We start from the raw sequence: 16,450 nt of genomic DNA, 5'->3' as shown, positions 1-16,450 counted from the left end.
CGTAACATTCTTTGGTAAAAGCTTTTTATTGTAATTTTTAACTCTCCAGGAGTGGTGTCATCATATTACTAAGGAGGCGAATATTTGGCATTTGGCGTTGACACAGGAAGCCAAAAATATTCCCATTCTTTTCTAAAAACCCCTTTCTCGTGGAGAAGTGGCAATTTAGTTGCGATCAATCATTGTAAACTATGCTAGTACAATAAATTTACAGTTCACGTGGTCAACATGAAGGAAATTGTAGATTTAAACAGTTGATGGCTCAATTTCTGCAAGAACGGTTGACTCTCAGCAGAACTCGGTGAAGGGAACTGGAACGTCAATCAAAGATACCATACAGCCAGCAGAATCTCTGAGAAGGGAACTGGAACATCAATCAAAGATACCATTCACTACAGTTGATTCATCATAATTCAGATACATCTCAAACACTCCAGATGTGGGGGACCACCTTTGACTGCATCGGTGGATTTGTGAAGCACACATTCGACCTATGCTTGCCCCTAACAAAACGTGTGACGGTCCTTGGTGTCTAGAGTACAGTTAAAGTGTTGCAACCAAACGTGATAAAATAGCATACAGGAAGTACGTTATGAAATACATCCTTTGCCAGTATGTAAAGTATTGTAACGATATACTACCAGTTCCTGAAGGAGTAGTGTTCAAAATGGCTCAAATGGCTCTAAACACTATGGGACTTAACATCTGAGGTCATCAGTCCCCTAGACTTAGCACTACTTAAACCTAACTAACCTAAGGGCAGCACACACATCCATGCCCGAGGCGGGATTCGAACCTGCGACCGTAGCAGCAGCGCGGTTCCGGACTGAAGCGCCTAGAACCACTCGGCCACAGTGGTCGGCAGGAATAGTGTCATGGACTAAAGCATTACCAGACGCATCGAACATCACAGCTGTAGTAGTATATGCTAGTTGTGTACTCAGCGCAATCTAGACGCATACTAAATGTTCATCTAGCATTCAAATACGTATATCTGTTTTTAAAAAGATAAATCCTTAAATATTGGGTGCATAAAAGAATATTACTGAAGTAATAGCTAAAAGGCCTTTATTTCACAGAACTCTGAAGCTCATAGCTTCCTTCCTACTGAATGTAAAAAAAAAAAAAAAATAATAAAAAAAATAAAAAAAATCTCTCTGTGGTGTTTATTGCTGACATGTAAGAAATAGTTTTTCTGAAACCAGCAGTTTCATTTAAAAGTATTTTTTTACGTTTTTCCTCAAAACCATCCAGTGTGGATATGAGGTCTTTCAGAAATAACCGAATCAGTTCTACGATGCACAGATATAACATCATCGGCTTTAAGAGATCTCTAGCACTTCGAGAGAAAGCTTGCATTACTTACTTTCCTTTGAAATTATTTGAATTATCAGGTATTTTCAAAAAGAGGGACCTTAAATATGACATCACTTCGTGCATTAGTATTTAACTTACCTGATTTACGTAGGGAACCAACCGCAAATCATATACCATGAAGCCGTCTACACCATGTTGAATCTCCTGCAGTTTCGCTTGACAAACTTTGTCCACTATGAGCTTCTCTTTGCTGTAAAATATAAAAAGTAAGTCAGCAGACACGGCCTTACCAATGGCGTAATAGAATTTGTGGCACTTTATGGCTGGAGAATTACACAGTATTGGTCACAAGAATGTTCCGGGTGATTGTTTTCAAATAACAGAGTTACAGTAGAGTTGTAAAAATATGATGTTCAATGGCACAAGCATAAACTGCGAGTAGTGTGGTTAACTTTACTAAATCTATTGGACGTCTGTCTGATGTTGCAAGGGCATATAGGAAAACTCGCTCATTACGGGCACAATCAAATTTAATAAACAACGTGTACTTTAGGGACACTGCATTTGACGATGGAATGGAAAATCTAAGTTTTCTTATTTTCATCGGCGGGCTGAGAGAAGTAAGAAGTTTTGCTAGGGAGTGGTAAGCTCCCTATTGAGAGACTACCCAGGGCTTCATGCTGGGCTGGATGTTCATCAGTGACAGTGAAGACCACAAAATAAGACGAGCTCTGACTGTCAAAATTTAACACGATGACTCATCAATAACTAAGGAACAAGCGTTCGAAATAAATTTTTATTGGCTGTACTAAACAGTGTAGCTAATATGAAGCAATAAAAAAGGTCATCATCTCTCTGACTCTGATATTAGGCAGACTAAATAATGTTCACAAGCGTAGGAATTACGACAAATCAAGGATCAAGTGAGGCAAGAGGAGACCTGTGATGATGTTGTAATAGACAAATTCAGAAGAAGCCGTGGCAATGTAAAGCAAAAACTTCTGAAAATTTTGCAGGTTCTCAATTTGAAAATGATTTCAAAAGTAACTGAAATCGAATAGGCCTGTGAGTACAAACATTTTATGAACGTCACATTAATTGACTAGTAATGAAAATACAATCGCCACAATTATTTAGTGCAAGTACAATAGCTTTTTAGCAGTATTATTACAGGTTTCTTTATTATGTTTCATTAACGGAAAAATCCGCTGTCATTGGAAAATACAATCATTATTTGGACGAAGGTACAGATAAGATTCCAGCGTGGCTTAAAGATTGGCAGCTTGCTTCAGATAATCGTAAATTTAAATTTTTACTCTTCACAAAACGCAAAAACCTATTGCGCTATGATAAAAACATCGATGAATCACATCCGGAATCAGTCAGTCCATATATTTACCTGTACACAGCTATTTGTAGGGTATGAAATGGAATGATCACTTAAGTTCAAGCCAGCCGCGGTGGCCGTGCGGTTCTAGGCGCTGCAGTCCGGAACCGCGGGACTGCTGCAGTCACAGGTTCGAATCCTGCCTCGGGAATGGATGTGTGTGATGTCCTTAGGTTAGTTAGGTTTAAGTAGTTCTAAGTTCTAGGGGACTGATGACCTAAGATGTTAAGTCCCATAGTGCTCAGAGCCACTTAAGTTCAGTTGTGAATAAATCTGGTGGCAAACTTCAGTTCATTGGTGGCATACTGCCAAAGTATACTAAGTCTACAAAGAAGGCTACTCACAAAACACTCCTGCACCCCATTCTAGAATATTGCTTAAGTGTGTAAGACTCATATAGAACAGGAGTAACAGGAGATACTGAACGCATACAGAGAAGAGAAGCACAAATGGTGGCAGGTTTGTTTAGTACAAGAGAGGGTGTCCCTGAGATGCTGAAGAACCTGAACTGTTACTCCTGAAAGAAGACGCCAACTATCCTGCGAAAGTCTATGTAAGTGTTGCGGGAACCAGTATTAAGTGAGCATTCCAAGGTCTTGGGATACCTCCTAATAACGTGTCGACCTTCTTTTGCCCGCCGTAGTGCAGCAATTCAATGTGGCATGGACTCAGCACGTCGTTGAAAGTCCCCTACAAAAATACTGAGTCATGTTGCCTCATAGCCATCCATAATCGAGAAACTGTCACCGGTGCAGGAACTGACCTCTCGGTTATGTCCCAAAAGTGTTCGATGGGATTCAGACCAATCACGAACAAGAGTGCCTCGGTGACATGGCGCGTTATCACCAATAAAAATTCCATCATTGTTTGGGAACATGAAGTTCTTGAATGGCTGAAAATGGTCTCCAAGTATCCAAATATAATCATTTCCAGTCAATGATTGCTTCCGTTGGACCAGAGGACCCAGTCCACTCCACGTAAAGACAGCCCACACTGTTATGGAGCCGCCATCAGATTGCCCAGTGCCTTGTTGACATCTTGGGTCCATTGCTTCGTGAGGTCTGCACTAGATTCAAACCCTACTATCAGCTCTTACCAACTCAAATCGGGACTCTTCTGACCAGGCCACAGTTTTCCAGTCGTCTAGGGTCCAACCGATATGGTCGCGGGCCCAGGAGAGGCGCTGCAGGTGATGTGCTGTTAGCAAAGGCACTCGCATTGGTCGTCTGCTGCCATAGCCCTTTAACGCCAAGTTCCGAAGCACTTTCCTAATGTACACGTTCGTCGCACGTCCCACATTGATTTCCCGCTTATTTCAGGCAGTGTTTCTTGTCTGCTAGCACTGACAACTCTGTGTAAACGCCGCTGCTCTCGGTCGTTAAGTGCAGACTGTCGGCCACTGCGTTGTCCGTGATGAGATGTAACACCTGAAATTTGGTATTCTTTGCACACTCTTGATATGTGGATCTCGGAATATAGAATAGCCTAAATATTCCCGAAGTGAAATGACCCATGCGTCTATTTCCAACTGCCATTCCGCGTTCAAAGTCTGGTAACTCCCGTCGTGCGGCCATAACCGAGTCGGAAACCATTTCACACGAATCACCTGAATACAAGTGACAGCTGCCCCAATGCACTGTCCTTTTGTACCATGTGTATGCGATATTACCGCCATCTGTATATGTGCATATCGCTATCCCATGACTTTTGTCACTTCAGTGTAAATACAATGTTCGCACCAGCATCCCTGCCTTGTGAACGATATGAAATGTGTATGACCTTGAAACAGCAATGCACCAAAACTATATAACTCTGTCAATTCGCAGGAAAGTCTGAAATGAACGTATTCTATTCTAATTATTGAAGAATGACACCGTATAATGCCGTGTTACTTAATTTGCATCCGTTGGTCCAAATGCCTGAAATACCATAAGATTTGCTAGAATCAATGTGTGAAAAAAGGTACATAATGTAAGTCTTTATTTCTTAATGTAATGAACTCATTCATATAATAAAGCAGTCTGGAAGACGTAAACAAACTGAAAAGTGGAACCTCTATGTGAAAGAACTACTGGGCATATTAATGAAAGGATGCTATCATATATCAGCCGTATACTTGCGAGGAACAACGAGTAACTTTCATCTTCATGTAATTAAGGAAACTAGTAAGTTGATTGTTTGTATTACATATTTCAAACAGATTCTTATAATAACATTGTAATTTTGCTGAATCGTATGTCTAAAACTAAAGAGAGTATTTGTAACTGTAAAATGCGCGTGTCAGTTCAATTGGATGTAATTATTTTCATCAGAAGTTTCGAAAATCTGTAATAAAACGGAAACATTGTTTGGAATGTTATAAAAGAACGGTATTCGGCTCGATGGGGCACATTATTGGTCAGTGGTCTTGTGACACACCACCTAAGCCACTGTGTGCAATAAATCTACCATAGGAAGTATACGGGCGTATCTTTCTCTTATTCACAAATTGGAAATCTTTGGTATGGTCTTATGGGACCAAACTGCTGAGGTCATCGGTTCCTAACCCTACACACTACTTAATCTAACGTAAACTAACTTACGCTAAGGACGACGCACACACCCATGCCCGAGGGAGGACTCGAGCCTCCGACGGGGTGAGCCGCAATGACAGTGGCAGGACGCCTCTACCGTGCGGCTACCCCATGCGGCTGTTATTTCACATTACACGCTGTTTGAACCTAAAATGTGAATTCAGTTCTCTCAAGAATTTCAGGACAACGAGCAGATCTCAAGATAAGTAGCCTGGGTTATTGTTTTACACCACCCATAAAGACGTTTATATTTCATCGAGCTTCTAACTGCAATAACTTTAAGTAAAATTAATTTCATTTTAAAGAAGGAAACATTACGTCGCAACGTTGTTGAAATTGTAGGGAAAGGATTAGGTTGTAACAGTTCCCGATTATATATGTAGATGTATATATAGGAAGACAACCTTCACAATGTCAAGGACGTATTTTTGTGTTGGAAGGAGAGCCATAATTGTTTTCCAATGCCTTGATATTATGATCCAGGTTCCTTATGTTAGTTATCTGTATCTTACGGGCAAATGTATTCGAAAGCAAGTGCAAATATTCTTTTTTTAAATAGGAACTCCAATTTTTTAAGGAAGCATGCATACATTATTTAGAAAATTTGGCAGTTTGGTAGCTTACTTTGTTATTATCCGATGAGGTTTCGGGCCATCATTTACTTCTATGGATGATATTTCAGCTGGGCACCTGCAGTAACTTCACTAATCTTTAGCGCGCTTTATGTATTTAATGCATGCCTTACGGTCGTAACAAGAGCAGGGTCCTCATTAGTCGGTGACACGGGCAGCGTCACCGTGTGATGGTGAAACTGCGAAAGTCAACTGCCCGAGGGGTTACCGTTCTGTGGGTCCTTGGACATATTGTGTTCCCTAGGCTGTGAGCTGGTGGTGGAAATGAAGGAAGCACAGGGACTAGCGACAATAGACTTAATGGGTTACAAAAAAGGAATGCAGTGTTGCTGTTCACTGGAATACTCTTCTGCCTTGCGTACCACTCCACTAAAGAGTTTTTTCAGTCCTAGGCTACGAACCTAAGCTTACCTCAAATCGAATTTTCATGAGTATTCTGGATGTCAGACCAAACATTGATAACACGTGGAAGGAAATGTATGACTTTTGCCGGGTTATTATTTTATGTATCCTGTGCCGGACTTTTGGCTTGGAGCGATAGTGCCTGTTAATCTGCCGGATGGAATATCCATTAATTCTGTTTTCAGGTGCACGAGGTACTCACACAAACTATCCGAATGGGAAACAATACATGCTATATGCACAAGTGTTTGTAAAAGATGATGCCAGTTTAAAGACAAGAATCAAAGTGAGGGCTTATCATAAGCCGATAATAATAATAATAATAAAAGTTTGTTATAATTATTCTAGATCCTAAATGAATCAAAATACTAAATTATGTTTTTAATTACGCTAGAAACTGTTGTGCTATTCGAAATGTAGCCTCGTAAACAGTTACTGATAGTTGACAATGTAGGCCTTTCGAGATCTTCCTACCCAGAAAAATACGACGCAGTCACCAGGAATAGAACTTCAGACGTTCAACTCAGTAGCCAGCAAAGCTAATCATTAAATCACAGGACAGTTACCTGACTGACGACACGCCTGTGTTTACTCCGCGTGCTTTTCTTGCATGTTTCATTCGTTATCAATGAGGACGTGGAGGGCTATTGAAGGACTTCGATCTTTTCATCCATATCGCAAATAGCAACGAGGTGGAACGATTTTTAATTTACTTCTGGAAAACGGTTTCCCATCGTTACAGATGAAATTAAACCCTTTCGGCTCGAATGTCGGACCTCGTCTGACACATAGATTTTCTTCTTTTTCTCCAATCCGAAACTCTATCTCTATTACAGTTTTTTCGCTAGGTGTGATAATCCATGTTTTAACTTGTACTACCAAATCGGATCAACAGAAAGCACAAGTTGGCTTAAAAAGTTTCATTACTTTTTTGCCCTTATTTTTATTCTCATAATTGACAATGTAACGACGTGTGAAAAGGAAAACTATACTTTAACTGTAAAGGAAACTATGGTTTTGATATAAGTTTACAGATTGGATTTAACATTCCGATACTTTTAGAAGTTGTAAGAGTGGTGAATGCAAAGCCAATGAGAATAAATGAAAGAGGGCTGTTCTTTTATCTTCTTCTTGCACTATCAACTTTGTCATTTGGAGCTCGAGCTTAGCGGGTGTGTCTTAGTCGTAACTATATTTGTTCAATAAAAGTTATTTAAATCTATCTGTTGCGCCGGCTTCGTTATTAATTCAAGCCATTACCTTGTCTTTTTATCGTTCATGCTGTTGTCTCCTCAAGTTACAGACAAAAATGGGAGAGATTGGCGGTGGGTTGCTCGGATGCGAACAATCGTACATAATTAGTGATCTTTCGTTAATTATTTTTCAATTAGGTAACGTAATCCACCTAATATATTTATTACGATCACTTCTCGGCTGCATGCAACATTTTGCGATTGAAACGACGCAGGTCTGATCGGTTTCCGTTTCCGAACAGTGACGTCTGCCGTCCTAGTCAGTGGCCTAACACCACGCAGATCTGCAGATGAAAATAAAGAGGGTGGAGTTCAGTGAGGTAACTTATAAATTCGAAGCAGGGAACTTTGCTGTGACTCGCCCGGGGTTCCCTCCACTTCGCGGCTGTTCCGTTATTCTAAATTGTCTCCTCTGTAAACTATTACATTCTTGCCGCCCCTTTGAGCAACGCCTCATCTGGTTCACATGTAGAGACTGGGGGAAACGTTTCAGCCTGCTCTATCTAAGTTTATGCTAAGTGCTTAGATGTATGCAAACAATCGTATCCTTTACGTGTGATTTTTACCTGTTTGAAGATGTCAGGCAGAGGGAGCATCCTTCTGGATGATACTGAGGCTGAAGGAGAGGAGAGCGAGAATAATGATACCTCACTCTTCAGTGGTGTAAGTCCCACTGAGTCTGAAGTTAGTACTGAAAATGACTATGTCTCTGTCCAGTCCGTGGGACATGGAAGGTTTATCATGTTGGTGATCTTACCAAGTTCCAGTATTATGACCTACGACAGCGATTTGCACTACTTCAGTGGTTTCAGACAACAATGGAACTCGAATATTTTCACCGCTGTTTCACGAACGACCTTACTCGAGAAATTGGGAACACAACAGGTGTGTTTGCATCAGAGGCAACACAGAGTGAGAGTGAGAGAGAGCTTTCTTAAGGCCTACGTCACCTTTTGCCGTTCCTATTAGGTCACGAATCTTTGCTGGTGGTCGGAAGACTGTGTCAATCTTGTGCCGCCTTAACAGTCTCCCTATTTTTGACGACACGTTGCCAGCAAACGGCAGAAAGGCCAGAGCTTGCTTCTCTTCTTCGGGTTGTTCTTCATCTCGATTGTTGCTGCACTTCTGTTGTCGGAAGGCCCTTTGGAATTGGCGGTTGCCATACCCATTCTTGCGGAACACGGTCTCCAGGTGTTTGAGTTCCGTTGGCAAGTTCTGTTCATCAGAGATCGAGTGTGCTCTATGTACCAGGGTGTTGAGCATTCCATTAAACTGCGCCGGATGGTGGCAGCTGGAGGCATGTAGGTACAGGTCAGTGTGTGTAGGCTTGCGGTACACACTGTAACTCAGTGAGCCATCAGACCTACGTTCCACTAGGACATCAAGAAAGGGTAGTTTTCCATCTTTCTCAGTCTCCATGGTGAACCGAATGTTACTGTGGACCGAATTTAGATGTTGTAGAAAAATCTGTAGCTGTTCCTGTCCATGTGGCCAGATGACGAACGTGTCGTCCACGTAGCGAAAGAAGCAAACAGGTTTCAGTTCGGCGGCTTCCAGTGCTTCCTCTTCGAAACTCTCCATGAACAGGTTGGCCACCACTGGGGAGAGCGGGCTCCCCATGGCTACTCCGTCGGTCTGCTCGTAGTATTGATCATTGAAGACAAAGTACGTAGATGTTAACACGTGCCTGAACAGTTGTGTCAGTTTAGGCCCGAATTTCTCACTGATTAAGTGGAGAGAATCTCCCAGGGGGACACGTGTGAATAATGAGACGACATTGAAGCTGACCATGATGTCGGATTCTTGTACTGTCATCTCCTTCAGGCGGCCAATGAAGTCTGTCGAGTTCGGGATATGGTGCGCACATTTCCCCACATAAAGTTTTAGCATGCCCGCTAAGTGCTGCGCCTGAAGGAGATGCTATAAAAATTGAGAGGTATTTGTAAGTCTTCATTGGTTTCCTTTTAGGATAGTTATTTAATTAGCCTGGTTTTTCCTTATAGATAATCTGATGATGCCTAACCACAGCGAAAAGCGTCGTTTTTAAATAAAAATAACTTTGCAGCCGTGACTGTTTTATTTTCTACATAACACTGTATATTGTTCAGCTTTACGATTCGTTCATGGGGGAGCCGCAGCCTTTTCACATCTTGTTACTGTACTGAGCTATAAGCAGTGAGTAGCTTCGTGTGATCGCTTTGGCGTAGAGGTGTACAATACATGTTCCACTTCTAACCTGCCAATGCTTGCATGTTAGCGAGACAGGCAAACCGCCTCACGTTGTCAGCACAATGGCCAGACTGTATTACTCCCATCCAAGCCGAGTTGTGCCCAACAGTAACAGGCTAAAGGAGTCTTGATTGCATGCCCGTCTTCCCGCGCTGCTATCCTGCGTTTATTTTATACGCTTTCATTGTAGTGTTATGAGTAGGGTTTGGAAGTCGACGAAATTTCTTTTACCTGAGTATCTCAAGAAGAGTCTCAATGCAATATATATTTATTTTGGGGCACTGTACGCCAGAAAATGGTGGATTTTATTTGTCCTTTTCGGCGTATTTCAGACTTATTTACTTATACCGATATGACCGGTTTTTTCTGCAACCTCATCCTCTTTCGGCTAATACTGGCTATTCTCAGTTCGAACCATCGTCAGGTCGCCACTAATACACGTTTTCTGTATCAAGCAGAATCATTTCTGAAAGTCGGGATCCTTTGCACCTAAGAACCTGAGGATGTCTATTATACCGCAAAGCCGACTAAAGTCCAGCCAAATATGACCCCAGTTATAACAATTTCATTGCTTTTTCCAGGATGTGAATTGCGAACTCGTTGAATTGAATCTAAATGGCCAAAATAGTTCATTCTAAATTCTCCAAAAGCATTTTAGCAAACACGAAGTTCGTTATTCTTATTATGTTAATCTAAAAAGAAGAAGCTTTTCTTTCATACTAAGCTTTCTTTGCACTACATAGCGTACCACCAGAATGTAGTTTATAATGTCCACTGATCCATATTTTTCTCCTCTTTCAATCATGTTTGCCCCAAATTTAGAGAGCCTGTATACTTTTAAATGGCCTCAAGTCCTCACCAGACATTTCCACACACTTGTCAGCTACTGAGTTTCTCTTTCGAAATTTTTATACCAGATGTTCCCGAATGAGTATTTAGTAGCATTTTATGCATTTTCCGTGGCGAGACACCCATCAAATTATTTGAAGCTGCCTCATGAATACGAGATAACTTTTCCCCTGCTGGACTTGGGCTATGTTTAGTGTCTGGTAAACGAGGTGCTACAATAAAGTAATGAGACTTATTTTCTTTGCAAGATGTGGCAACCCTGCAGGCTTGTGTCGGCACAATATCTTTGACCTAGGTCTATAAGCTGCTTCTAGTCCAAGCAGCACATCGATGCAACTGCTCAATCGTGAGTTGTGCTGTAATAAGTTAATACGTGTTTGTGTCTCTCGTCACGGAAATGGAACCGCGTAATACTGCGCAACGGTATGCCATTTCTTTTTGCGTTAAATTGTTTGAAAAAGCGACGACAACTTATGGTAAGCTTCAGAAGGCTTTTGGAGCGGAGGTTATGTCAAGAGTCAAGTTTTTCGTTGGCATAAAATGTTTCGTGAAGGTAGAACGAATGTTGAAGATGAAGACCGCAGTGGACGACCATCAACCTCACGGACGGATGTCAATTTGGCCAGGGTGCATGAACTCGTACGATCTGATCGAAGATTATCCGTGAAAATGATTGCAGAAGAACTGAACATAAATCGAGAAACAGTTCGTCTAATAATAACTGAAAATCTTGGTATATAAATATTTGTGCAAAAAGGGTCCCCAAAAATCTCACACCACAGCAGCGAGAAACACGGAAAAATGTGGCAACCTATCTATTAGTGCAAACGGAAATCAATCCAGAATTGTTGAACCGTGTTATCACTGGTGATGAAAGTTGGTTTTTTCAGTACGATCCAGAGACAAAACGACAAAGCTCGCAATGGTGCTCAAAGGGATCACCTAGACCAAAAAAAAAAGCTCGCTTGTCAAAGTCAAAAGAGAAATGCATGCTTGTGTGCTTCTTTGATTCCAAGGGAATTGTTCATAAAGAGTGGGTGCCTCCTGGACAAACAGTTAATCAATATTACTACAAATAAATTTTAGAAAGACTTCGTAAAAAGAGTTCTTCGCGTCCGTGCCAACATTGCTGACAATTGGATTCTGCATCACAATAATGCGCCATCCCATACTGATCTGTCAGTACAGCAATTTTTAACCTCAAAACAAAAAATGGTTCAAATGGCTCTGAGCACTATGGGACTTAACATCTGAGGTCATCAGTCCCCTAGAACTTACAACTACTTAAACCTAACTAACCTAAGGACATCACACACATCCATGCCCGAGGCAGGATTCGAACCTGCGACCGTAGCGGTCGCGCGGTTCCAGACTGAAGCGCCTAGAACCGTTCGGCCACAACGGCCGGCCTCAGTACAAATTTCAGTACTACCACAGCCACCTTATTCACCAGATATCGCTCCGTGCGACTTTTTTCTATTTCCAAGAGTCAAAACGGCGGTCAAGGGACATCACTTTCAAACAACACAAGATGTCCAAAAAACTGTGACGAGGGTCTTGGAGGATATGACAGAAGATGAATTCCAGGAATGTTACCATCAATGGCAGAAGCTCTGGAAAAAGTGTGTGCAATCAGAAGGGAACTACTTTGAAGGAGACAACACTAAACTTGACTAAAACGGTAAGCAACATTTTTTTCACACCAGTCTCATTACTTTATTGTCGCACCTCGTATATACCGAAATTCTTAATTTCTCCTCTATGTCCTCTAAATTTGGTGTGTTCATTTTGCTGCCGAGCTGCAGTAAAACTAGCTAAGCAAACGTGTACGCACCTGGCCACGCTCGATTGATAATGCAAGCGGCATGCTGAGCTGTTTTAATGGTTGCAGCGCAGACAGGGACAGGCAGGCTGGAAGGACAATTTATTCACCTACGCTTTGGCGTACCTGCCGTCGCCTTCAACTACGAACGCCGCCATGCCTCCCGTGGCGTGTGCACCTCTTCTGTGGCAGGTCTGCACCACGAGTCGCATGTAGGACACCAGGAAGTGTTTCTCCATGTTCACATACTTGTTACGGTCAGGCAGGACGAACTCCTTGCGATCACCTAAAGCATTTCGGTGTATTAAGCGCCGTTACATCAAACCAATCATTTTACGATTCCGTTTGAATACGAGAAAGCCCACTATGAAATGAGTACTCACCGAATTTCGCTATAATTGAAGCAGCGTAGTCCCATATTCCGCAATTCAGCCCTAGAGAGTGCTCTCTCAACTCATAAAGTATTTCTTCCATCTCAAAAGACGACAGAATATTTTCTATTAAGACACATGCTTTAATGGTACCTGCAAAATGGTGCAGACATCACACAATAATTTCTAGCAATATAAGCAATATGAGTTAAAACTTAAAAATCATGCTTTTAAATTTTTGTAACTTACCTCGTGGTATTCGCAGAGCATCCTGGGCCCATACAAATATTTCGTTCCAGAGCCGTGCTTCGAAAGCGCCTTCAACTTTTGACAGATAGAAGAATGGTCCACTCCGATTCGCAGCGAGGATGTGTCCGCAGTGAAACATCAAGAGAGCGAAATCGAAAACAGCTCCCGGCACCTCTTTGCCATCTACCTGTTTTTAAAATAAGTAAACTACATTATTGTTACCCGCGTTCTTACACACATAGACGCAGTTCAGAGCAATAATATTTTTATTAGGCTTCCCATATTTCCATAGAGTTTCTGAAAACTTTACAGTATTAATCAGAGTTTACTTGCAGCTTCGGTTTCACAAGTGGTTTACAATATGAACGGTTTCACTCCATAATTACCATCTTCAGGTCTTTAACATTATTTTGCGGATCACCCACCTAACTCTACTTTGTACGTCTTAAACAATTTCAAGTGCTACTATTCGCAGATGATTTGTGATCACAGACAACACACAATGGAGTAAGTAACATGAAGTATATACTTCAACCATATATATTGCATTTTTATAGGGTGACACAAACCTTAGACGTCAATTCACTGTCATTAAACTTTGAAAAGACCCACTATATGCAGTTCAGAACTTCAAAGAGATTTCTTTCTGGTGAGTGCATAAAATATGATGACAAGGAAATAGGAGAAGTTGAGAGTGTAAAATTCTTGGGATTACAACTTGGTAATAAATTCAGTTGGGAGCAACATACTAACGAACTGCTAAAGCGCCTAAACAAGTCTGTGTTTGCAATGCGAATGATGTCAGACATAGGAGATATAAATATAAAAAACTGGCATATTTTGCTTATTTTCACTCCATTATGTCATATGATATCATATTTTGGGGTAAATCAACAAACAGACAAAAAATGTTTAGAGTACAGAAGCGTATAATAAGAGTAATGGGTAGTGTAAATCCAAGAACATCATGTCGAAACCTATTCAAAGAATTGGGCATATTAACCACAGCTTCTCAGTATATTTATTCCTTAATGAAGTTTGTTGTAAATAATACATCTCTTTTTCCAACTAACTGCTTAATACACAGTATCAATACTAGGAATAAGAACAATATACATAAAGATTTAAAATCACTTACTCTTGCCCAGAAAGGAGTCCAGTATTCAGCAACGCATATTTTCAATAAGTTACCAGCAACTATTAAGAGTTTAGTTTCAGACAAGACACAATTTAAACATAATTTAAAAGAATTTTTGGTGGCCAACTCCTTTTATTCCATCCATGAGTTTCTCAACAAGTGCAGTAGACCATTTAAATGAAAATTTATTATACTTTAATTTTTGACATTACTTGGTTGTAACAGCCAGGTAACTACCTACTGTGTGAATGATGGATCTGTGGAAAGCAGATGTAAGTCTTAAGTCTGTAAATAGTGGAAGTTTAATTTTAAATCTTGTACATAATCTGACTGGTCTTAACTGAGGATCACTGAAGTGAATAATTTACTTTAATTTTTGACAATACTTGGTTGTAATAGCCAAGAAACTAGCAAATGTCTGAGTGATGGATTTAATGAAAGCAGATGTAAGTATTAAACCTGTAAATATTAGAAGTTTAAATTTAATTCATGTACATAATTTTACTGTTTATTGACTGAGGATCATAAAAATTAATGAAACTCAAGTTTTTCTAATAACATTTTTGTAATGTGTTTATCTGACATGTTCGACACCCAGGAGGATTCCCTCTTTTATGGGTCTATGGAATGAATAATTAATCTAATCTAATCTAATCTAAGAATGAACTCCCAAACTACGAATATGATTCCGCATAATGCTGTAGAAAACTTCAGAACAAATGAAAATTCGTGTCGGGCTGAGAATCGAACACTATTTCCCGCTTGTCGCGAGCGGTCAGTTCAACCAATTCGGCTATCCGAGCACGTTTCCAGAAGCGGCCCTCATCTCCATTTGTACTGGTCTCTACTCCCTGTCGATCGTCAATGCAGTGTATCAGACACTGTAAGGCATTATTTTACGCGACAGCTAGCCGAGAAGCGAAAATAATGTCTCATCCTGTGCGAGAATCAATAATGCAAGCACAAGGGACAGTAGACGCCAGGACAAATGGAAACATACGTGGATAGCCGAAATCGTTAAAGCGGCCGCTCGCGATAAGCGGGAAATCCTGTTTTGAGTACCGGTATGGCACAAAATTTCATTTGTTCTGAAACATTCTACAGTTGATACGGAACAGTAATCACAGTTTTCGAGTTCATTCTCTGTTGAATGCGGCTGTTGATCGTCAACGTAGTGTCTCAGACACTGCACTATAGTAATTTAATATCAATATTATGCAGACGTTAGAAGATGCTAAATTAAGGACTTTGAAATATTTTCGCTATGTGGTGTCCAACTTCTTGTAGATACTAGTCGGAAATAATTTTTTATCTCTATTATGTGATATGGAAAAGGCTTTATTACTGCTATAAGTTGCGATTATAAAAAAAAATCAGTTCTGATCTGTTGGTAGACAAGGATGATATATGTGGCTTTGCTAGGCACGTTCTGAAATGCGAGGGTAATCCCAAAAGTAAGGTCTCCTTTATATGTACGTTGACCTGTTTATTTCTACAATGGTTTACATCAGTTTACAGCTTGAACATTTAGCTATTTTTCGACATAATCACCATTTCTGTCGATGTACTTTTGTAGACGCTGTGGCAGCTTTTGTATGCCCATGTCATACCAGCTCGCCGCCATGCTGTTCAGAAAGTTATGAACCTGTTCTTTCACCTCGTCGTCGGAGCTGAATCGCTTTCCGGCCAAATGTTCTATTAACCTAGGGAACAGGTCATAGTCACTGGGCACCAAGGACTATAGGGTGGGTGGGTGATTATGTTCCACTGAAAGTGTTGCAGGAGAGCAACGGTTTGCCGAGCGATGTGTGGGCGAGCGTCGTCATAGAGAATGTGTACGCCCTTGCTAAACATTCCTCTTCTCTGGTTCTGAATTGCCCGTTTGAGTTTTTTCAGAGTCTCACAGTACCTCTCAGCGTTAATTGTGGTCCCAGAAATTCAGCTCCGACGACGAAGTGAAAGAAGAGGTTCATAACTTTCTGAACAGCATGGCGGCGAGCTGGTATGACATGGGCATACAAAAAATGCCACAGTGTCTACAAAAATGCATCGACAGAAATGGTGGTTATGTCGAAAAATAGCTAAATGTTCAAGCTGTAAAGTGATGTAAACCACTGTAGAAATAAACAGATCTATGTACTTATAAAAAATGGGAGACCTTACTTTTGAGATTTCCCTCGTACATTCCTAAAAAAAATACATGTAAGGCTTAAAAAAAAACGAAGTCC

At 40.8% G+C, this 16,450-nt stretch overlaps 1 protein-coding gene across 2 annotated transcripts in view; it reads right to left on the bottom strand.

Moving 5' to 3' along the window:
* The window catches only part of LOC126198945 (malate synthase-like), a 124,106-nt gene that overhangs the window by 36,695 nt on the left and 70,961 nt on the right, over nt 1-16,450 (bottom strand). The window contains exons 5-8 of one of the 2 annotated variants that reach the window (XM_049935588.1): nt 13,085-13,271; nt 12,848-12,988; nt 12,579-12,750; nt 1,456-1,567 (exon numbers count right to left, since the gene is read on the bottom strand). In XM_049935588.1, coding sequence (XP_049791545.1) covers nt 1,456-1,567; nt 12,579-12,750; nt 12,848-12,988; nt 13,085-13,271 — 612 coding nt within the window. The remainder of the gene's footprint in view (nt 1-1,455; nt 1,568-12,578; nt 12,751-12,847; nt 12,989-13,084; nt 13,272-16,450) is intronic. The other variant, XM_049935589.1, reaches the window with a different exon arrangement.

Source organism: Schistocerca nitens, chromosome 8 (assembly GCF_023898315.1).
Source record: "Schistocerca nitens isolate TAMUIC-IGC-003100 chromosome 8, iqSchNite1.1, whole genome shotgun sequence".
NCBI lineage: Eukaryota > Metazoa > Arthropoda > Insecta > Orthoptera > Acrididae > Schistocerca > Schistocerca nitens.
Note: the sequence above shows the minus strand (reverse complement) of the source record. Positions and strands in the feature narration are given on the sequence as shown.